Raw genomic sequence first — 24,151 nt, 5'->3', positions numbered from 1 at the left:
ACGCGCTGTTTTGGTTGAGATTTCATTTAGTTTTGTGCATTATTAGAGATGGGAAGACTGCTGCTTCTCAGGTTGTCTCTTAGCTCACTCAGATCCTAAGAAGTTAGGCTTTTATTACGTTTAACGTCTGTTCTCCATAGTGGGAAGCCGACCTCTGAGCACACCCTCAGCCTGCTCAGTTCTTAGGTTACGGGTGCCATCTCGTGGCCAAACGGTAACGCTTCCCGCTGCCATCCTAGATTCGCTAGCAATACTTCCTGTTGCCGTCCTTACAAAACGACAGGCGGTACGGAAACAACAGTAAGCCTTAACTACAGAGTGGACGCCAATTGAGACTCATGACAGGGAAGGAGGAGCGTGAGGAGGGAGCCGCCAGCCACACCCAGCCCTTACTCCCCACACAGCTCCGCGCGCCCTTCCCGCCCCCCGCCAACGCCAGCGCCACCAACGTGCGCCCGCTGACAGCGCAGGAGAGCCGGGACTCACCCTCAACGATCGCCCCGCCCCTCCCACTGCAGGCCACGCCCTTCGACTTGACCACGCCCCCCCCAGCCTCCGCGCACGCGCAGTGTGAGTCGGCGTTTTCCCGCCCGCCGTGGTGGCGGTGGGTGCTGTGTGGGGTGGGTTTGGGGTCAGGGAGTGTGGCTGGGGCAGCGTCCCACCGGCAGCACCGAGCACACAGCGCTCTTAGGGCTGGTGCTTTGGATTGGGGGTGGAGGGTGGTGGCTGAGCCTCAGTGGAAGGAGAGGCTCCGTAGGGAAGGGGCCTCCCGGTGAGGGCTTCCCGGTGCTGGAATCTCACCGGGGTTTTCTTCTCAGTTAAAGGATGAAGGGCAGCAAGGAGCTGTTCCTGGTGAAATTCGTAAAGTCTTCTGCGAGCTCGGAGTATTTCTTGAAAGCTTTGGAGGTAGGTGTGAGCTGTGGGCCTGCTGGGTGTTCCACTGAGGTGATCTCTGCGGTAGATGCAGCCTGTGTGTGTACACCTAAGAATAAAGCTGCACTTCCCTAACATGAGTGTTTCAGAGTGATTATATTGACCAAGGTGAACAAGTAACTGTCAAAACTTGCTGACATTGAACAAAGTGCCAGGTAGGCCCGGAAGGTCCATGTAGTGGTTGCTTATCTGCCTTAATAGGAATAATATAAAGCTTCTTCCCTCCTGGAGAGGTTTGAGGGAGCTGAAGGCACTGTATGACAAGTTCAGTTTGTATGCAGTGTTTAAGTCTAAACACTGAGAAGAGCTGGGAGGTGAGGGGGCTCTTTAGATGCCTTAGCTCTGCTGTGGGCTGTTTTAAAATAGATGTGCTCGTGTAACATCCACAGTATTAACTATTTGTGGCTTATCAGTTAAGTAAATGTGGTTGTATTCATTGTTTTCCTGCAGTCTATAAAAGAATTTCAGTCAGAAGAACATCTCCAGATTCTTGAAGAAGAAGCAGCACTCGATATAAAAGAAAATGATAAATCCCTTTACATTTGTGACCCTTTTACAGGTGTTGTTTTCAATCATCTTAAAAAGGTATGCTACACATCAACTTATACCAGCTTTATTCTTCCTTTTCTAGAAGCTCTTATGGATGTTCTCAGACTCCTTTTTTTTTCTTCTTGCACTAAGTATAGTAGCGTGCAGTATTCACAATGAAATCTTTAGAACTTTGCTGCATGCTGTATTTAGTGGAGAAGACAGCTAGTAAAGTGTAAGGATTATCATGAAGTAAGTGGAAAACTAGAGAGTGCGATCAGTTCTGATTTTGCTGCAGTCAGGGGGCTGGCTCTTGCATTTTTTTCCTCCTGAGTAACATGTTTTTGTTTGACAGGCAAGGAATTGTCCAGCAGACAAAGATAGGCTGTCTGGAATCCAATGGCATGTTAGCTATAGGATGCACAAGCCCAGAAAGCTTAAGAAGGTTGTACTCCAAATTTCCAACAAAATGTAAAAACAAAGCTGTCACCTTTTTTGTAATGCTAGATGAGGATAGGCAAAGGCCCTGCCTTCCCCAGGGTTCCTCAGGGACAAAGAAAACCTTCCTTGCTCCAGTGTACCTTCTGCTCATTTTGTTTGTTTTCCATGTTATTTAATTGCAGCTTGGTTGTAGAATTGTTGGGCCACAGGTAGTCCTGTACTGCATGCAGTCCCAGAGATGTGTCCCGAGAGCTGAGCATCCTGTGTATAACATGACCATGGCTGATGTAACGATATCCTGTACCACCTTAGATAAAGATGTCCGGGTAATGTATTGTACACAGTGGATGGTTGAGCAGGGGTGTTTCTGTGGCACATACTTCTTTTATTGCTATGACATCAGTTGTAGTATTTGCAAGTGTAACTGTGCATGGTCTTTGTATGGTTTGTAGGGTAGTTGTCATTTATATAGAGAATTGTATAGAGAGAAAGGAAGTCTTTTTACAATGTGTGATTTACAAGCATGTATGTAGTGATGTATCTATATGTGCACTTTTGCCTATATCATATAAACATATGTAACGTTGTAATGTCATTCATATGAGAAAATTTGAACGTTTGAGGATTTTTTTATTGGCTGATGGATGGATGTGTTGGCCAGCTATCACGCTGAAGACAACATGTTACATTTCTGGCTTTTCAGTCTATGGTAAACATTAAATATCCAGCCAGCTGTACTTTACATGAGTTATGCTAAAGTTTTCTTTTTGTACATTCCAACAACTTATGTATGCTACCTGAAAGAACAACCAGCAGTCAGTTTTTTTACTATGGTAGTAAGATCTTAAGGTTATGTATAACATTGTTTGCCATCCATGCAAATAAAATGGAATTGATATTTTTTTATTAGCTTCCAGAAGAAACCACTGAAAATTGAGACCGATTTAATTTTGAATGTGGTGTAGGTTCTTAATTTATTTTTTCTTCTTTTGGTGATTTTCTGTAATTTCTCCACTCAGGAGGAAGTTCATAAATATGTACAGATGATGGGTGGACGTGTGTACAGAGACCTCAATATGTCAGTAACTCATCTCATAGCAGGAGAAGTTGGCAGCAAGAAATACTTAGTAGCTGCTTCTCTGAAAAAACCTATTTTGCTTCCTTCTTGGGTTAAGACACTGTGGGATAGATCTCAGCAAAGGTAATGAAAACAGAAACAAAGTAAAACTTGGTTTGCGTTGGGCTCTAGTGTTGGGCTCTCATGGTTATACACACTTCTTTCTTTTTCTAATTGATTTTACTGAGACAAAAAATGCATATTTTTCCTCTCCTTTCGTTCTTTTAGCATGATGAGATACACTGATGTCAACATGGAAGACTACGCTTGTCCTGTGTTTCTTGGCTGTACAATATGTGTAACTGGCTTAAGTAGTTCAGACAGGAAAGAAGTCCAGCGCCTCACGGCTGAACATGGTGGGCGGTATTCAGGGCAACTCAAGATGAATGAATGTACTCACCTCATAGTTCAAGAGCCAAAAGGTAAAACTTACAGCGTACGTATTATTTTTCCTCTTTGACTTGAAGTAGTGTTGCTCTTGCTGCTTCTGTGTAGAAAAGTGGTGTTGATGGGAAGAGTAGCATGGGGAACTCTTACCTTGCTTTGAGGGTAGGAAAAGGAAGAAAGGTGAACAAGTGAAGACAGAGTCTTGAAGAAGAGCAGAAGAAAAAGGGAGAATTGTAGAGGGAGAGGACGAATGAAGAAAAACTATGTTTTGGAGAGAGTATGATAAGACTTAATTTATATGCTGCTTGGAATCTGATAGTGAATTCATGGTTTTATTTATTTATTTGTTTATTTTTAACTGACCAATCCTTTGTACCTTCTGAACTGCCTGTAAGGTAAGATGAAAGCTTTCTTCCCTCGTGGAAGGGAGAAAGGTTTGTACTTCCTTTGAGAGAAGAAAGAAGTTTCATATTTTGTAAGCTTGTAGAATGAGAATTTTGAGATGAGGCAATTAAGTCTGATTTTTGCATATTAGAATGTGCTGGTACTGGCTGTGTGTTACAGTTTATTTAGTTGATAGAGCAAGGTAAAACTAATGACTTCTTGTAGGTGGAATTTATTAAAAGTGTATGGCAAGGTGACATACTGTTAGCAACACTGTTAGTGCTGGAAACCCTTGATTAAAGATCTGCAGAGGACATTTTCATGCTTTGCTGCTTTATAAGGTTTTGGTGCCCTGTGATGCAGTACCCATGAACTAACTCACTGTCAAGGAGAGTTTACTGACTTTAAATAAAGGCGAGTAAATAGCAGCTAATATGAGTTCTGTATAGTCCAACTTGCACCTCAAAATCAGTTGAGTTTTCACATTTTAATGTGCATCCATCTTTCAGTGAAGATGAATGCACTAGTCTTTGAGTAACATGCATTTTTTACATTTTCTTTATCCTTGAAAGGTCAAAAGTACGAATGTGCCAGAAAATGGAATGTTCACTGTGTGCCTGTGCAATGGTTTTCTGACAGCATTGAGAAGGGCTTCTGTCAAGATGAGACAATGTATAAAATAGAGAGTGGATCAAAACTAAGTAGTACACCCAGTACCTCAACACCCACCAGCAACGCCAGCAAGCTTGACAGTAAGTAAGACCTTTTAAGATGCACTTAAGGTAAGGTATGAAACAGTTGGAAGAACTGTTTGGAATTAGTAGAGTGCTCTCTATTTTTGTAGTGATAATATTTTGAAATTTGGTTTGTGTTTTGCTTATGTAAAAAACTGCAACTGATTACTTTTAGGTATGTTAGATATTGCAATGAATATGGACTTGAACATGAATAGAAGTTTAATAGTTAATCTAATTTAGGTGTACTTATCTGCTTAAGAATCAGTGATTTATATTGCTAAGTCCTAAACGTACAGGGCTAGTGTCTGTTGTGAATTAAATCATACCCCTAGAGGGAAAACAAATACTGTTTTTCATGTATTTGTCTTTGCATATTCTGTAGGAATAGTAGGAAAAGTGAAAGCATTTTGCAAACAAAGATGGTAGCACAAAAGACACAGCCAGCTTTAAATATGCTTTTATTTTCAAATACCTGCTGTTGACTGCTACTTCAGGAAATGGCTGAGTGATGATACACTGGGTTAGCACTACCAATAGTGTGTTAGGAATTCAAGTTTCATATTACAAAAATACGTGACTCTCTTAAGTCACTGAGCTTCAGGTTGAGCTCTTTTACTACGTAGAGGCCTCCCTTATGAAGTAATTATTTCTATCAGATCAAGTGTCTAGCAAACTAGAATAAAAGCTTTGGAAATTGACTGTTTACAGTGACTGTTAATTCACAGATAGCATCCATATGGGAATAAGCAAAAGCACATAAGTAATGTTTCTAGAAAGACCAGTATTCAGATATGTGTGTAAATAAAACCCTTGGTTTAACCAAGGCCCTACTTATCTGTTCTTCAGACTACGCTTTCTTTCAGCACAACAAAATCAGGTGACAGATTCTAATTTCTTTTTCAGTTAAGTAATGGAAGGAGAGGAGCCAAAACTAATGCATCTTCTTGTATTTCCATTAAAGCTCATTCCCTTTCGGATGTCAGCTGCATTTCCAGTGTAAATTTGAGTAGAGTTAATGAAACTGCTTGTAGTTCTGCAATGAGCAGCAGACTGGATCCTCCTCCTGATGAGCTGGAAAACTTGGACATAAGCTCTTTTCAAGCTCCTGAAGATTTATTAGATGGCTGTCGAGTATGTTTAACAGTAATTATATTTCAAATGTTCCGTCTTCACATGTGGAAGCAAACTAGGCTGAGGTGCTGGCAGTTGCTGCTAGAGTAAATTATGTTGCTTTGTCAATTGCAAATAACATGTTTCTGTTTTGTTTATGTAGTGTAGCTTTTGTGTGCCAGGTGCAAATCAAATAAATTCATTATATTAAATGTATAATACGCCTGCATTTTTGTAAACATGCTTTTAATGACAGTAGTGAATGGGTTCCAGAAATGGTGGGTGATCTTTGCTTTTTGTTTCTTTTGTTTATACACCTTCCTTGTGTAACTATTGGCTGGCTGTTTGTTGTATTATTCAGTATTCAGATGTTTCTAGAATACCATACGAAGATAAATTATTCAAATTTTAGATGCACCATTTCTCTTTTTTACTTTCCTGAAATTAATTCACTTATTTCTGAGTTCTAGAGAAGTCATAGCAAGCTGTATCGAAATATTCTACTTTTTTTTTTAAAGCCCTTATCTTTGCTGTATTTTCGTTGTAGGTCTACCTCTGTGGCTTCACTGGCAGGAAGCTGGACAAGATGAGAAGGCTTATTAACTGTGGTGGTGGTGTTCGATTTGATCAGCTTAATGAAGATGTTACCCATGTTATTCTGGGGGAGAACAGTGACGAGCTGAAACACTTTTTGGACAAGACGCTTCACAGGTTCTGATAGCTGCGTTGCCTAAGGACTACTTCTGCCTTGCTTTCTCCCACCAGCTCATAAGCAAGAAAATATGTATTGATTTGGAAATCCTAAGTAGCTCTTGTCTTAAATAAGAAGAGTTACAGCTGGTGTTTGCAACTCCATCCTGATGTGCTCTTGAGTACTGTAAATTTTGGGTTGCTATGAGTTGCTTCAGTAAATAGAAAGCAGGTATTCTCACTGGTGAAAAATGGATATTAGTGCATTAATATATTGAAGAGAAAGAACTTGGCAACTCGGCAGTTGGCTGATATAATGTAAATTGTAGAAAATAAGTACGAAACTGTCTGTTCTCATACTTAAGCATAAAATCTTAAAGTCTGTAAAGTCTGCTAAGCATGCTGTAGTATTGGAGTTACAGACTTAAGGTACATGTGTGTTTGCAGAGTGGGAAACAAGAATCACAGTTCTGAGACCTGCTGTAACTTGTTTGTGTAACACTTTATTTTATAGGCCTCACATAGTGACAGCAAAATGGTTACTGGAGTCGTTTAATAAAGGCTATCTCTGTCCAGTGGAGCAATATATCCCTCAAAACTACCAGCTGTTAGTGAATACAATTTTGGAACAACCTGATGCAAAGTTGGTTCTTCCCAAGAACAACAGCATCTTGAAGAAGAAAGCTGTGAATGTTGTAAAGCACCAGAAAGCTGCAGAAGACGACTTCCTCTCTCAGTATGTCAGTAATGATTCTACATTAGGTAGGTTCAAGGCTTAGCATGCTGTAGACAGTTGAACAGGTCATGTAGAATTTCAGTTTTCAAGTATTTAGTTATTAAAAGTTGAGTATTTTAACTTCATTATTGTATTTTTAGGAGTCATTCCCTATGAAGCTATTTTGAACTGCCTTTGTTTTTGTCAAACTACTATTATTTTTTATTCTTTCTTCTAGTTGAAGCTGAGAAACTAATATCTGGTAGCTTCAATGATGTTACTCATGTGACTGTTCAAGAAGAGAATCGTTCTTCTGTCTGTAATGGTTCTCTGGGAGAGCCTTCTGCACTAGATGAAGGAGGTTTATTTGCCAGGAAGAGATTTCTTCTTTTGGGTTTTGGAGAAGAAGATGAGTCCTGCATTGCAGATCTGATTAAGGAGCATGCTGGGAAAACTGTGCCGCTGCAAAGCAGAATCATTGCAGACTATGCTGTGGTACCTTTATTAGGGTGCTCTGTGGAGCCAACTGTTGGTGATGTTGTCACGAATACATGGCTGGTAAGGGAGTTATATTTTCAGTCCAGTGAGTAAAGATATCTATTACAAATACATCTTGCTAGAATGCAGAGTTACTGGTGGCTTTTCTACAAATGAGATGTTGAGAAATTAGTCTTAATTCATTTGAAATTTGCTAAATGAAAGCATTCCTTAAAGTCTCTGCAAATTTACCGTATCTTAGCTATTTCAAAAATGAAGCTCTCTACAGGCTTGTTAAATAAGACTCATGACTGAAAAGCTTCTTGTGTGAGGGCCTGCCCTCATTTTAGAATCATGGAATGGTTTGAGTTAGAAGAGACCTCAAAGTACTTTTAGTTCCAAACCCACTGCTTAGGGCAGGGTTACCAACTGCTGCATTGAGCACTGATCAGGTTGTCCAGGGCCCCATTCAGGCGGGCCTTGAACACCTCTAGGGATGGAAAAAAACACATTTTTCCTGTGCTGATGCCCCAGACTGGGACACAGGACTTCAGATGGGGCCGCATGAGAGCAGAGCAGAGAGAGGCAATCACCTCCCTCTTCCTGCTGGCCACCTTTCTTTTGGTGTAGCCCAGGATACTGTTGGCCTTCTGGGCTACAAGTGCTTACTGCTGGCTCATTTTAGGCTTTTCATCTGGCAGGACCCATACGGTCTTCCTGTACTTGTACAAGAAGTACCTTGTACTTGGCTTTGTTGAGCCTCATGTTTACATGGGCCTAAATTCTCTATTCTCAAAATAATTAATTTGTGGAAGAAGGAGTTGACTAATAATGATTTTATTTGATAAACTTTGTGCTTACTGTTTCTTGCTACGCTCTTACTGCAGCTTTCTGTCTTGTGGCAGAAGCTGAGTCAACTTTATAGCTTGAGGTAAAAAAAGATGATGAAATTGTTTGCTAAGAGGGGGCACATGACATAGATTAAGCACTGTTTATATTTTTCAGTATTAGATAGATTTCTGTGAAGTGAATCTATACAGACTGTCAGATCATGCCTTGAGCTACTTCAAGGGAGCCTCCAGGACTGGAAAAGTAGTAACTGGAAAGTTCTGAAAAATGCCTAAATCAGGCAAACCTGACAAGGCTAATGTTATCTAGGAGAGAATTTGTCTAATTGTATGTGAAAAAACTTTATCAAATGCAGTGATAGAAACAATTGCTTATTTATCAAGTCCATAAATGCTGTTGTACAGTAGCTGAGTTATTGCAGTTTTCTGTTTCTGTTTAGCTTGATTTGTGCTTTTATCTATATCGTCTTTTTAAGGTAACGTGTGTGGAACAGCAGCTTCTCTTAGATCCCCAGTCCAATCCACTTTTCACGCCAGTCCCAGTAATGGAAGGAGTTACTCCTTTAGTGGACTGTGTTCTTTCTTTTAGCCAATTTACTGGTGCAGAGAGAGACTCCCTGGTTTATCTGGCAGGACTTCTAGGAGCAAGGTATGTTTCTTCCTGTTTTTATGCAGCCATTGTGACTAAATCCCTTAGAAATTTCTTTCATAGAACTAAAATATTTCAACATAAAGTTCTTTTGGATTCAATTCATCTAAGTTGTGACAACATAGTTATTTCCCGCTCCGTTAGAGAAATCTAGTCTGATTTCTGACAGAATCCACTGAGTTGGCAATTTTATAACTTTGATGACAAAACTGACACAGAAATGTCACTTTTTCAGATGTCAGAATTGTAGAATGGCTTACATTGGAGGACCTTAAAAATCATGTAGTTGCAGCTCTCCCGGCAGGGTTGCCAACCACTAGATCAGGCACGCAGGATCCCTTCCAAGCTGGCCTTGAACACATCAAGAGATGGGGCACCCATAGCCTCCCTGGGCAATGTCTTCCAGTGCCTCATCACCCTCTGAGTAAAAAATTTCTTCCTAACATCTAATCTGTATCTCTCGTTTTTTTAGTTTAAAGCCATTTCCCCTTGTTCTCACCATCAGACCATGTAAAAAGTTAGTCTCTCTCCTGCTTGTAAGCTCGTTTCAATTACTAGAAGGCTGTGATGAATTTTCCCACAGGACTGATCAAGCCCAACTTCCTCAACCTGTCTTCATAGGGGAGGTGCTCCAGCCCTTTGATCATCCTCATCACCCTCTGGGTCCACTCCAATAGCTTCACATCCCTCCTGTAGTGGTGACACTGGCCTGGACAGACTATTCCAGACAGGGCCTTGTGGACAGAGCAGAGGGGGACAATCACCTTCCACTCCCTGCTGACCAATCCAATTTTGATGCAGCCCAGGATTCTATTGGCCTTCCAGGCTGCGAGTGTACACTGCTACTTTTTGTCTATCAGGACCCCCAAGTCCTTCTCTGCAGGGAAACAGGCCTTGGATAATTCTACTGGTCTTTGTATTACTTGAATGTATTTTATAGCATTATAGACTTGCCGCAGGTTAATCTTGTTTATGACTAAATAAATGTTTTATTAATCTAATTTTAGAGTCCAAGAATTCTTCGTGAGAAAAGCCAATGCAAAAAAGGGAATGTTTGCAAGTACCCATCTTGTGGTGAAAGAGCCGGATGGTTCCAAGTATGAGGCTGCAAAGAAGTGGAATTTGCCCGCAGTCACTGTAGCTTGGCTTTTGCAGTCTGCAAGGACAGGAAAGAGAGCAGACGAAAGCAAGTTTCTGGTTGAACATGTGGATGCTGAAGGTTTGTTATTAACAAGCTTGGGAATATGGGAAGGAAGGTCAGATGATTGAAGTTCTTTTAAACAAGCATATGTGATACCTGTGTTTTTTTAGAAGAGAAATCAGATGGCTTGCTTATATTTTATTTGTTTCCTTTTAAAGATGAGAGTTCTGTTACTAAGCTTAGCAAGACACCACCAACTGCCAAATTTCCTGATTCTCCAGAACGACCTTCTTATCTCCATGAAGCTGGAAAAAAACCAGCCATCACCCCTCTTGATATCAACAGGTTTCAGAGCAAAGCTTTCCAAGCTGTAATCTCTCATCATATTGGGAAGACAGCAACTCCTCCTGCACCAGGAGGACTGCTACAAAAAGAACCGTCTTTACACCTTGATACACCATCAAAATTTCTTTCCAAAGACAAGTTATTCAAGCCTTCTTTTGATGTAAAGGTAACGTTCCTTGCAAATCTTTGTGTTGGTGGAGCTATTGAGTTTAAAGATATGCATAAACTTTAAAACAACACATAAATGTTGTCGTGAACCTTCTTACCCTGTTAACTACAGCCTATTTTGAATAAAGCCAGAAAAACTTCCTCTGTTAATTTGCGTGTATTGCTAGTTAACAACCTGTGAATTAAATCTGTTGCGTAGTAGATGTTTTAGTTTTTAACAAAGCTCCTTTGTGCTTATTGCATCTTATGTGAACTGCACTTCACAGAACATAATCTGTTCTCTACGTTGAATGACAGAAATATAACCAGAAGGCTTGTTCACTCCTCCAGATATTAGGAAACAAATGTTTACTTGTTCTGTGATGAAATGCTACTTTAATGACTTTTTAAATGTAATGATGGTATAGCAGTTAAAATTGCTACTGCAAATTGAGAAATGGATTAGGGCTTTGGGTTCACTTTCTCATTCTGAAAGCCATGAAAAACTCTCAACCTGAAACGTGGTAAAGAAACCACCAGATCTATCTGTGCTGGAATAGCTACTAAATGAATTGCATGTGCTTGTGAAGCCTTCTGATTTGCTGTTCATTATCAAGGCCTTGATTAGGAGGTAAATTCACTGATTTTTCTGTCAAGTTGTAGGGTTTTTGCTAGTAGATTATTATTTTTTTTTCCCCTTCTCTTCCATTCCTCCCCCTTTTCACTTCCAAAGGAGCAGCACTCATTGGAAATGGCTTGCGATTAGAAATACCTGGATTTGGCTGCTGGCTACTTTCCATTGCAGGCATTTCTCCCTGATGACAGTGAAAAAAACAATTAGATCTTTTCTTCTTTCTGTTTTATATATGTATACACTAAGAGTGGGATTCTCTTGCACAGTTTTTGTGCAGTGGTACTTTCATTTGTGCTTGCTAGTTGCTACTCTAGTACATAGTCTTGGTTTTATGAGTATGAAACGTTTCTGCTATATTTGTGAAACTTGCTCGAGTGAGAATGTTGCTTGTAATGCCTTCATGAAAGTCAGTCAATTACTTTGGTGGTTTGTTTTTTTGTTGTTGGTTTTTTTTTGGTAGGATGCTCTGGCAGCTTTGGAAACTCCAGGAGGTCTTGGTCAAAAGAACAGAAAGCTGAGCACTCCACTTTCTGAAGTCATTGGCAGAAACCTGAAATTGGCACTGGCAAACAGCACTCGGAATACAGAAGCTCTTACTGCCAGCCCTCAGCTGAAGGCTGCACAGCCAGAAGTGGTAGGAGATCTTGGTTTTGAGCTGTTGGAACATAGGTTGATTAAGAAAATGCTGTAATTTTTGTGAGTTAAGCTATCAAGGAGCTTGTGCATTGTGATGTTTGAGTATGTATGATTTTGCATCTTCAACGATGAATAAAGCAAGATAAAGCAGCAGGCAAAAATTTAAGTCTTTTTCTCCTGTCTGTACTGCCATCCCAAATACTAAGGAGTTGCTAAGCAGCATGGTTTATAGAGCTGTGACCATTCAGTTTTTGTAGCATTAGGATGGGAGGGTTTTATAACAATTAAGAAACTCCTAGACTCCTGATGGGCAGGATTAAATATTTTATGTTTGACTGAAGTTTAGAGTTCCAGCCTAATCTACTCTAATAAGAGAAAACAGAAAAAGAAGTGAGAGAAAAGAGTGTTTGTGTACGGCTTCTCATGTTGTTGCACAATAAAGGAGGGGAAGAAACTAATGGCATTCAGTAAGGGAAGGTTGTTAATTCTTATTGTGTAGTTTCCGAACTCTCTCCCTTTTCACTCTGGTAGAGTGAAATGCTTTTGTGGTATCAGGTTTGATAATTCCTTCATTTTGGTGCTCAGGGAAGCGGTCAGTCTGTGATGAAAAAAGCACAGTATGGCTCAGAGTGAATCTTTTGTCTTTGGATTCCTAGTGCTTGGAAGGATAGTTGTGCTCTCTTTTGACGTGGAGATTGGGAGTGTCAAAAGCAGAAAAAAAATGTTTTCCTGTTATTGCAAATATTATCGCATATTACACTAAATACTTAAATATTATTGTTATTCATACAAAAACCTTCTAAACATCATTTATTTTTTTTCACCTACTTGAATAGGAAGAAGAGTCCAAGCCTCTAGCTGGTGTTGTTATATGTGTTAGTAAAAAACTTAGTAAGAAGCAAAGTGAACTGAACGCTGTAGCAGCTTCTCTTGGTGCAGACTACAGGTATCAGACAAAAAAAAAAAAGCACAACTTCTAAGCTTCTGCCCTGGTGGGAACTGAAATAAATATGAATGTTTGCATTTTAATATCCTCATCTACGGGACTTTATGCTGTAGCTGAACTTCAGGTTTCACTATCTTAAATGATTTATGCTTAAGTAGTGAATGTGACTGTGTTTTGTGATTACAACCTATTCTTTTCAGCTTCTGTTACTGAGAGGAGCTACAGACTTTCCATTAGATAACAAATGTTAATTTTTATCAGTTTATGTTTTAGAATCCTATATTTTATTTTAAGCTTCCTGGACTGGTATTCCAGTTGCAATTGAATATATCAGTAAAAGAAAAACATATAATGGACTGGTCACACTTGTTTTTAGAAACTGATTTGGAACTTCGTTTACTTAGATAAAACAAAAAGTGACAACAGATCAAAATCCCAAACTCTGCTTTACACCTTTGTCAGACTAAGTTTTGTTTACTTCAGGAATGCTTTCAGAAGAGATTGAAAGCATTCTGTCCTGAAACTGAAAGCTGTCTGTCTTTTGTTATGGCTAAATAAATAATGAGCCCACTTTCTTCATCAGAGTAGGTATTATTTCTAGGATCAGCTGCTGATTCTTTTTTGATAGATAATTATATCCTCAAGTTGTATTTCATTTTATTTTCTAGATGGTGTTTTGATGAAACAGTAACGCACTTCATCTACAAGGGAGGACAAAATGACAGCAACAAGGAATATAGATCTGTTAAAGAACGAGGAATACATATTGTTTCAGAACACTGGCTTTTACAGGTATGAAGCTTGTCTTTTTTTCTTCTCTTCATACTGGAGATGAGCAGAAAAGAAAGCTTAAAACTCATTAGATAGCAGTTGATTTTCTGTTGGAATTTACATTGAACATACGTAGGAATTGATGTTTTACATTCTGCTTTGAACTTAGGAGTTGAACATTTTTCACTAGCATGCATTTACCTTCTACTCTGTAAGGGAAAATGAAATTCTCCTTCATTCAGTTCTGCTACATGTTTCCCAGAATGAGAGCTGCATTTTTCTCGTGTAAACTACTTCTTTCTGTGATCCTTTTCCTATGCTTAGATATGGAACTTGTATTAATTTTCATCCAGTTTCTCATCTTTCTTATATTAACTAATATTGTTACAGTGTGCCCAAGAATATAAACAGCTTCCTGAATCTCTCTTTCCTCACACTTACAATCCCAAAATGAGCCTGGACATCAGTGCGGTGCAAGATTTCAGACCCTCCTCTTCCAGTAAGCTTCCAGCAACTGGAAATCCAGCAGAAGAAAATGAGGTGTAGTATGTGATAGAAATTCATGTTCTGTGACATCATGGGAATTCAATTCACCTGGCTGTTATGTTTAATGTAATAAATGAAATTGATTCTTTATTCAGTGACGCTCTGAAGCAATTTTCACTAGTAATTAACAGTAGCTATTGCAGATACTCCTTCATGCTTTTTTTCTTGCATTTGTAATCCTCTTCTAGGACAATAGAGGCAGACACAGACATTTCAGAATTAGAAGTGCTAACACATCTGAAATAGTATAGCCCATTCTTTACCTTCTTTTAAGTGAGCAAGACATCCAAGGCATAAGCTTTACTTAGCAGACCTATAGACTGCAGAGTAGGTACTGTCATTAATGCTATTCATTGTTTTACTGTTATTTTGGTGGCATAAAGATTAACTTATTCTAAGGCAAGATTATTCTTCATCAGAATTTTCACAAGCGTTGAACAAAAGTAAAAACAAAGAAAGTGGTATTCTAGAATTCTACATGTCTTTGTCGGCTTTAGATTATTCCAGTGGATGAAGATGATACTGCAGACGATTTAACTACTGACCAAATAAAGGAAACAGTTGGCACAGGGGAGGAGCACACTGGAATAAGTGAATCCAAGGGAGGTAAATATAAATTCCTGTTCTCAGAATAGTTACATAATGTCAAACTGCCTGGGTAAGCCTTCTTCAGTTTCAGGTGCTGAATGGTAAGATGTGAAAGCTTTAGGTACTGTTATGTATTTACTAGTCAAATACAACTAGCCACTGTTGCTCAGTATGAGGGAGAGGTTTTGCTCTCTCTCTGATCTAGTTCAAAGATCTTGCCAGCCTATTACAAAACCAGGGTAATCCATTAAAAATTACTTAGTTACTATTTCTTTTCTTTTTTTTTTTTTTTTTAATTTTTAAACACCAAAGTTTGATTTCTAGCACAGAATATCAGCATTGTATACATTTTTGTGCTATGTAAAGAAGTGTGTTACAGGAGAGTTGTGGAATATAAGGTAGATCACGTGAACAATTTCAGAAGTGATCCAAATGGGAATTCCTGCTTATGACAAGAAATGGGTGATTTCAGTCATACATCATCCTCCTAGATAGTCTTTCCCTGTTTGATTATATAATCTTCCTCCCTGATACAGGGGAAGGAAATTAACTTGAATAGCTGTACTTTTCACTTATTATAGTAATCTTGATCTTGTGGACTTTGTTTATTCTCTTGAAGTTTTAACCCAGGCACTAGAAATGAGGGAGAGCTTCCAGAGGCAGCTGCAGGAGATCATGTCTGCGACATCAATAGTGAAACCACAAGGACAAAGAGGATCCCTTTCAAGGAACAGTTTTGATAGTTCTCCAGCCACTCCTGATAGTGCCCGGTCTGTGCGAAATGGCCGCAGCAGGGCCTTGGAAGCTCTAAGGTATCAGTTTTCAGTTTATCTTATCTTACCCTCTCTACTCAGACAATCACTGAAACATGAGTAGATCTCCAGGGTTTTCAGTTGTATTGTCTTTCTGTTCTGATATACTTCATTTGCTTGTAATTCAGAATCTTTAACAAGAGCTGCTAGATAAAATCAGAGTATTATCTTAATCCTACAATTATGTATAAATGTATATAAAATATATTTGCTTTTCAAAAAATAGTAGAATAGAATTGCTTTTTAATATTGAAATGAATTGTGCTAACCAATTAATTTGTCTTCAGATTAGTGTTGGTAGAGATATTTGAAGAAAACAGTGCTGCAATGTTTCAGTACTTGGGTCATATACGAATAGTAGTTGTTCCTATGAAGTTCTTGGTGAATACTTATCATTCTTTCATTTCTCTCTGTGTAATCACGGTGAATAGGATTTTAGTTCCAACAGTGCTGAGCTCCAGTGAGAATGTAATTGAAATCTTTCAAAGTCATTCCTTTAGTTGGGTGTTTATCTGCAAATCAAGAGATTCAGTAAAGGGTAGAGTGCATTGATTATGAAATAATTTAACAGCGTGACAAGTGGTGAAAATATCTCCTACTTAACATTATGGTTGCCTTTTTTCAGCCACGCTGACCCTTAAACCCACAAAGACAGATAGCTAAAGTTGCTTTCATACTGAAGGCTTCCACTTCTCTGGACACGCTTTCTAATAATGTCACTTGGATGTTATGGTTGATGTGATTATTAAAACATCACCTTCTAGAATGGTAGTCTTCCATAAAACAAAGGAATATTTAAGGTATCTGTGCTTTTTTTTCTCAGGCAATCTCGTCAGGCTCTCACAGATATCAACACGGAGCCATCCCAGAGTGAGCAGATCATCTGGGATGATCCTACAGCGAGGGAGGAGAGAGCAAGACTTGTCAGCAACTTTCAGTGGCCTAACAGTCCTTCCTTCACAGAGCAAGCTCAGAGTAACATCAATAGGAACATGGATGAGTCTACCTTCAAAGGATCCATAGCTGATGCAGAGATTGCTGGTATAGGTAAAATAAAGTCAGAAATGAAATACCATTTTTCTTTGCTACAACATCGGGTTTATCCGTGGAGATTTTAAAATACGGTGGTGCTTAAATTTTACTTCAAGAGTACTTAAGGAGTGAACAGTGTTGGGATTTCATCTGTGGTCAAACACCAAGGCAGCGTTTTTCTGAAGATGTCTGTATCGACTTTAGAAAATATCTTCCACAGTTTTTATTTGGATCCTCAGCTGGCTTCCAGCTGACAGGTCACGTAGATACAGTGGAAGTCAAATAGGAATGCTAGCAGCAGAATTTCTTTAATGTTAGTAGGTAAAGACAGAAGGAACTTGTGAGCACCAAAAACAGAATCTCAGAGCTACTTACGAATTTTCTTCAGTTATGATTTAGTCAAGATACTGTGTTTATCTTTCCTATTATTTATGAAGTCTCAATCTTCTGCTAGGACTAAGCAGGACTAAAGCAACACGCTTAAGGCTTTTCATCCATTTTGACTTTTTTCCCACCTTCAGAGAGATAGCAGAATAATTTACTTCCCTCCCCATTGCCACCTCCCTCCACCCTCCCAATAAATCTACTTTGTAGAGATTCTTAAGAATTTCTACTGCAAACTAATGCCGTCCTAGTGGAGGTTGAAGAAAATTAGTGAAATAAGTTCAGTAGATTTTTTTTGTTTTGTTTAACAGTGTAAGTGCATTTAGCAAAAGAAGTTAGGCCATTTGAGGTTTTTCTGCTTTTCAAAACAGGGCATCCAGGGAGATGGTCTGCAAGGTTCAATTGGTGGTTTGTGGTATAAGGAAGAGCACCTTTTAAGGAGGGCAGTATTGGCATGTTAACTGTGCATGTTGTAGCAGCTATTTAGGATAACTGCTTTTGTACTTTGTCCATAATTATATTCGTCTAAGGACAAATCCTGTAACAGTGTTTTACTTCCTCAGTTGTTCCTGAGGCTGGGAATGGAGATACAATTGAAGATCTGAAGAATCCTGTATGTAGAGATCCTGAAACACCCATTAAAGATCACTTGATCCCCACCCCGCAGGCTCCCAGCATTGCATTCCCACTGGCTAACCCTCCTGTGGCACCGCAGCCCAAAGAAAAGGTTTGACATTTGAAGAAATGCTCATAATTGTATGTGTTCTAAAAGTGTAGCTATACTTTAAGGGCTGCTCTGAAAGTAATGCCTCCTGTATTAATGTGTTTGCCCATGAGAGGCCGATGTCAGTGGTATGGCAGTAGAGATTAAGTGTTTTCAATAGTATTTCATTACATGTTGTTGCTGTGTGACAGATGGCAGCAGGGGGGCAGTCTGACAAAACGGTGTCTGACATGCAAGTGCATCTGAAGAGAAAGTGGGGCCTTGAATTCCTCCATGTGGAAAAAATGGCACACATTGACATTCATCACTGCTTACTGAATGTTTATAGAGACCAAACAGTGGATGTGAGCACAGTGACTTAGTGGATGATGCATTTCAGCAGTGGCAACAGCATCCACGTGAAATGAGCTGAGAGGAGCCCTATGGAGAAGGAGTTGGGCATCCTGGTGGATGAAAAGCTGTGTATTAGCTAGCAGTGTGTGCTTGCAGCCTGGGATGCCATCCGTATCCTGGTGACCAGCAGGACTAGGGAGGTGATTGTTTCTCTCTGTTCTTCTGAGGCCCCATCTGGAGTACTTCGTGTAGGTCTGGGGCACCCCACACAGAAAAGACATGGAAGTGACAGAGCAGGTCCTAAGGAGGCCATGGAGACTATCAGAGGTCTTGAAGCACCTCTCTTATGAAGATAGGCTGAAGGAGCTGGTCTTGTTTTGCCTGGAGAAGAGAAGGCTCCAGGGAGACCTCCTTGCAGCCTTCTACTACTTTATGTGTGCTTATAAGCAGGAGTGGGAACTCAAGCCGTGTTAGGATGATGGAAAAAAGATACACCTTTATTTTGCAGATGGTGTCTGGAATTTAGGCTTAAATACCAACTGAATATTTTTGTTCTGGACAAAAGTCTGGTTCAGAAATTTAAGGTGTAGTGAACTTGAAAGCAACTAGGAAGATGGGTTTAGGTTTTTGCCTTCATTGTCTCATTTGATGCTCCAACTTCCAGCATCGACCATGTCTCTTCAGAGGGCTGAAATGTCATGTTACTGAATAAGCTGTGGTGGAAATATATAGGGGGCCTTGGGAGTTCAAGAAAGCCTGAATGGGTGAGGTAGCGTGATAGATAGATGATGGTTACTTCATGTGTTCAGCTTGGCATTCAGTGAATATGGATTAGTTTTTATGACAGATTTGTTCACTTCTGCCCTAAAAAAGGGGGGGAACCAAGAGGATGTTAAGCAGGAGTTTAATGTTGATTTGATAAGATCCAGCTTTTGTCAAGTGACTGACAGATTTGGTTCTTCTTTTCCATGCTAAAAGAAAACTTAACATAAAAATAACCCAGAATTGCTCACAGGGAAATAATCAGCTGTCAAACTAATCTTTCTGTAATATTTCCAAAATCTGTTGCTGTATTTTCAGGCTGCTACAGAAAATGAGAAGGTAGATGAAGAACCAGAAAAATGCCGTAAATTTCAGCTGTCTTCTCTTAATCCTCAAGAAAGATTTGACTACTGCCATCTGATTGAGGAATTAGGTACCAGATATTTGTGAAATGCATGCGATAGTGTGTGTTGTAAGCTGGTCAGCTGTAGCTCTCTGGGAAAAGAAAGGGCTTCTGTTAATGAATCATCAGATCAGAGGTCTCAAATTTATGGTTTTCTGTGCTTGCGAGCAATTCATTGAATATATTATTATTATGTGAGCGATCAGCTTTGCTATAAAACAGCGATGGTTTTGTATTCTGGCAGTTTCTTTTAGCTGTCTCCACAACAGCCCCATTCTTTACTGTTAGGAGTGTCTAGAATCTGCTGTCTTCTGGTGTCCCCCATTTGTGTCTGTTATACTACCACTTGTTTTCTTTTCCCAGAGCTCCTCTTTCCTTGCCAGCTTTTCCCTTATCAATTCAAAGATATTTTCAGTGTAAATCTGAGATTTTCTTTTTTTTCTTTGTTTTAAATTCAAATAATTCTCACTTTGAGTGATTTTTTTTGTGGTACAGCCTGAACTCTAAATAACTTGAATCATATTAAATCCCCAATTCCAAGGTGGAATAGTGCTTGAGAAACAGTGCTTTGATCCAAGTTGCACACACATTGTTGTGGGACATCCTCTTCGAAATGAGAAATTCCTGGCCTCAATGGCAGCTGGAAAGTGGGTGCTTCATCGTTCCTACCTGGAGGCGTGTAGAGGAGCTGGCTGCTTTGTTCAGGCATGTAACCTTGTTAATGAGGAACTAGAATGTTGCACTTTTTTTAATGTCTCTTTTTATTTTACTGGAAAACAACTTCTCAAAAGCAAATGGTGCTCCGGAGTGGCTAAACCTCGGGATTTTTAGAGGCTCCAGTATCTCAGGAACTTTTGGCAAGCTCGTCTCTGAAAACAGGTTTCTGACCAAATTTGTCCTAGCACAGGATAAATGAAATACCTATACTTCATTGGTGTTTCTGGAAATTGAAGCTTGAATATCTCTTGTTAATTTTTCACTGGTTATCATCTTGAGGAGGTTATCATCTTGTACACCAGGAATTAAATCTTAACTTTACTGATGTATGGAAAAGATTTTAAAGATTCCAACTCCATAAGCCTGTGCGTTTTGAGCACCCTCCACCCTCCTGTCCAAAGTGGCTTTGCACTACTGTTGAATTCCGCTGCTGATATCCACAAGAGTAGCGTGGTTGTACATGATGTGCATTAATGTTACAGGAAATAAGAGTTGATTTAAAACTGTGGGGAGTTTTTATGCATGGACATAATTACATGCATTAAAGAGGCATATCTCTAACTTTATCAAGAGCTGTTTTGCTCAGATAAAATTGATGCACGGAGCTAGACTGAGTTGTGATTTGTTCTGGATGTTTCTTTATTATTAATCTTTCTGCTAATAAAATTGACAAGACTTCTCTGTAATTCATGCCTATGATTATTCTAGGAAGAAGATTATGAGTGGGGAAGTGATTCCATACTTAACGTTTTGCCTGGAATCAATGTAAACCAGAAGAAGCTAGCGCTCGCAGCCATGAGGTGGAGGAAAAAAATTCATAAAGGAAGGCAGGAAACTGGAATTACTGAGGTACTGAGATGTGTGTTGGATATAAGGTGTACAGTGTGGATGGCCAAGACGGGGTTTGTCACTGAGAAACCCAGAAGTTTCTCTGGCAGGAAAAGTGAATGTGTCTTACTAAGAACAAAATGGCTTAGCTGGATATCTTCTAGTTAGTTGGGTAACCTTTTAGTGCAGGTCTATTACATCCTAATCTATTCCTGAGCCACCCACCAGTCATGCTTTTTGCAGAGGTAGACATGTAGTTACTGATATATATGTAAGCATCATTCAGCCATTAAGATACCTTTGTGCTTCTGAGCTCTAGCTGGGGAACTCCATTGGTTTTACTAGGAAACCATGGCTGGTGCTGGCAGTAACTTTTAAAAACCCTGCTGTGCCATACAGCTCACTGGACAGCATTTTCCTAACTTCAGTAGAGGGCGTAATACTACACTTCAAACACGGCGGTGGTTGACACCTCTCTCAAATCATCTTCTCTGATGTCACACAGTGTGGTTCCACAGCGTTTCAGTGACATTTTTGAAGGTGGAACTGGAGCACACCAAATCCTTTTAGCTGCTCTCTAGACATGAAAGTATTCACCCAAAGGTGGAAATACTGCCTGTTTCAACTGCATCAGTGTAACACTTGACTTGCATGTATTTTACAACCTCCATTAAATGAATGTAAGAAAAATTATGCTCCTTGCATATTTGGAAATAGCACAGCTTTCCTTAAGATGTCTGTTTCTTGCTGGTGTTGCAAGTGTTTTGAATGGAATGGCTTGACCACCTTCTATGCAGGTGGAAAGCTGGAGGAGCATGTGGTGTTGGCCTGATAAGTTTTATACTGTGCTTTTTTTCCTGCCTTTTACAATTTAGAAGGACAAAACCAGGTGATTGCAAATGTTTGTCTGATAGCTACTCCCAAAGGGGGCAAGTAGGGGATCTGTGGCATCTGTACTTTTGTAGTGTCAACATCATTATGGCTAAACGGAGTCTTTTATCTAGGGAGCTTTCAGTGGCTGGAAAGTGATCCTGAATGTTGATCACACCAAGGAAGCAGGATTCCGACGCCTTCTTCAGTCAGGAGGAGCAAAAGTATGTAGCGCTCTGGGGAAAATAATTACCCATTACTGTTGGGTTTCTCTAATCTTCTGTTGTTGTTTTGTTGAGTGTTGTTAATTTTTAAGGCATTGGTATAATTTCTTAAACTCAGTGCTGGGTATTGTCCATGCCAGCAGTAGATCCTAGCCAAAACTGTCAGACTGCTGAGCACAGAATTTGTGGGCCCTGCTCTGATGAGAGGATTAGACTTCTTAAAAGGTAAAGATGGTACAGAATGCACAGTAAATAGTATTTTGTTTTGTGTTGGCTTGACAGTTGAGTGTGAATTTATAGGTCATGAGCTGCATGTTCCTTCCATAGGGAAGAAACACAAAAATTAATAGTTTTTGTCTCTCGTGTTTTAATCTGTAGGTGTTTTCTGGTCATTCTGTGTCTTTCTTCAAAGAAGCAACTCATCTCTTTGCTGACTTCAGTAAGCTGAAACCATGTGACACCAGGGTGAATGTAGCAGAGGCAGCAGCCCAGGGAGTGAACTGCTTAAAGCCGGAGTATATAGCAGACTTCCTCATCCAGGTGTGTGCTGTGCAGGCAGGACGGGGCAGGTCTCTCACCTCCAGCAGGTCATGAGGAGCCTCTTCCAGAGCAGGGAGCTTGCAAAAAATATTCAAGATGTGCATGTGCAATGTTCATTTGATTAATCCTAGAAAACAACTGAGCAATTTCTTTATTCTCAGAATTTCTTTATTCTCCTTGAGTTGAGCAACTTTTTTTTTCCCCTTCTTCTATTGAAGGATCCACCTCCCCCAATGGAGTCTTATTGGCTGCCAGAAGCTGAGTCTTGCTTCCAGAACAGCAAAGAACTTGGGCTTGGGTTATCCCAGAAAAGAAAAGCGCCGGGAGAAATGAGCAGAGTCAAGAGATCCAGAGTGCACTGAGAAAGTTCTGTGCTTTTAGTTTGTACATTTTTATATATTTGTATTTATGGGGTTTTTTTCATCCTCACCGCAGAAATTAAAAGCTTTGAATCTCAATTCTAATTTGTCCTGAGATTAAAATAAGGTTACAGTAATATTCATAAGGAAGATCTCTTTGGTTACCAGTGCTGTTAATGATTTGGTTTAGGGACAGCATTGTATAATAAATACTTTGAGACGCTTAGCACACCTTGTCTGTATGTTGTAGGAAAAACACCACTTGCTAAGAATGCCATTGCCATGGGTGGTCATGCCAGTAATGGACTTACTTTGAGTATTTTCTCTTAGTTTTGCCCCAAGAAAAAATGCCAAAAGAGAAACTAGATTAAAACAAAACAGATTATAAATTTTAGTAGTCACAGTGGGTATAATAAATTATTCTAAACAAAATTTCAAGTTTTTTGCCAGGTGTGGGTATTAAGAGACAAGACCCAAGAGACTGTAGGGTATTTTTTTGGTTGTTTATTTTTTCTCCTCTGCCCTCAGAAAATGCTGCTGTGGAAGGGTAGTGCTACTATACCCATTTTACAGCTAAGCTTCAGAGCTGTCCAGGAGCCATGTAAGTCCTGTGAGTACTGTGGCATGTGGGGGCTGGGCAGACTCGGTACAGTGGGCTACTAAGTGTGAGCAGCTCTCCAGCTATTTACTCAGCACTCTGAAGAGCTGTACAGCTGCTGACAGTGCCCAGGTGGACACCTGCAATGCAAGGAGCCTGGGCTGTCAAGACAGGCAGGGCACAAGTGAAGCAAAGAGGAAAGCAAGAGAGTTTCTGTCCTAGGCCTTCAACACCATAGTGACAGCATGCTGCTGTCAGTCACAAGTGCTTGCTGTCATTGCTTGGAGTCACCGAACAGATGAGTGAACACAAACAGACAAATGTGGAGGTTTAAATTCAGTTGCTGCTGTTAAGATAAATTTATTTTCTTCAGCTTTCTTTACAGGAAACATCACAAAAGTGCTTTACAGAGTTTGATACCATTACTCGGACATGGGACAAAAGTAGAACAACAGAGGTGTGCACTGCACAGTCAGGAGTCGGCATATGCAGAAACCATGAGAGGGAAACCAGGGTAAAAAAAATCTGACAAAAAAAAATATATATACATTTTGAACTTAAATTATTACTATAAAGATATATAAATATACAGGCACCAGTAGGTTCCTGTGTTAACTGTGAGGGGCAACACAGTGATCATCCTGTACTCAGCTGTGCTGGATGGGCTCCTGGCCAACCCTTTTCCCAGCCAGCCAGACAGTATCCTCCTTTCTTTTGTACTGCAGTAAGAGCTCTAAAGGCTTTATCTTTGTTACTTCCAGTTTGCCCTGGTGCTGAGGCAGTGCTGTACATTGC

The 24,151-nt window shown here is 39.8% G+C and overlaps 1 protein-coding gene across 2 annotated transcripts; it reads left to right on the top strand.

Moving 5' to 3' along the window:
- The first annotated feature begins 570 nt into the window (after window positions 1-570).
- On the top strand, window positions 571-22,897 carry TOPBP1 (DNA topoisomerase II binding protein 1). Of its 2 annotated transcripts, none has more exons than XM_072329839.1 (28): window positions 571-620; window positions 819-906; window positions 1,384-1,518; window positions 2,085-2,228; window positions 2,922-3,103; window positions 3,248-3,441; window positions 4,363-4,542; window positions 5,489-5,658; window positions 6,185-6,348; window positions 6,842-7,089; window positions 7,281-7,600; window positions 8,844-9,016; window positions 10,024-10,235; window positions 10,376-10,668; window positions 11,744-11,917; window positions 12,756-12,865; window positions 13,534-13,657; window positions 14,027-14,176; window positions 14,680-14,788; window positions 15,390-15,582; window positions 16,406-16,629; window positions 17,562-17,725; window positions 19,136-19,250; window positions 19,762-19,925; window positions 20,646-20,786; window positions 21,770-21,859; window positions 22,238-22,399; window positions 22,618-22,897. In XM_072329839.1, the coding sequence occupies exons 2-28, from the start codon at window positions 826-828 to the stop codon at window positions 22,759-22,761; spliced, it is 4,560 nt and encodes a 1,519-aa protein (XP_072185940.1). In that variant the 5' UTR covers window positions 571-620; window positions 819-825; the 3' UTR covers window positions 22,762-22,897. The 2 variants fall into 2 exon arrangements, with proteins under 2 accessions (XP_072185940.1, XP_072185941.1); XM_072329840.1 differs by having other exon boundaries at window positions 578-604.
- Window positions 22,898-24,151: the final 1,254 nt, after the last annotated feature.

The sequence above is a fragment of the Excalfactoria chinensis genome, chromosome 2 (assembly GCF_039878825.1).
Source record: "Excalfactoria chinensis isolate bCotChi1 chromosome 2, bCotChi1.hap2, whole genome shotgun sequence".
In the NCBI taxonomy this organism is placed as follows: domain Eukaryota; kingdom Metazoa; phylum Chordata; class Aves; order Galliformes; family Phasianidae; genus Excalfactoria; species Excalfactoria chinensis.
This window is presented reverse-complemented; position numbering and strand designations above follow the sequence as displayed.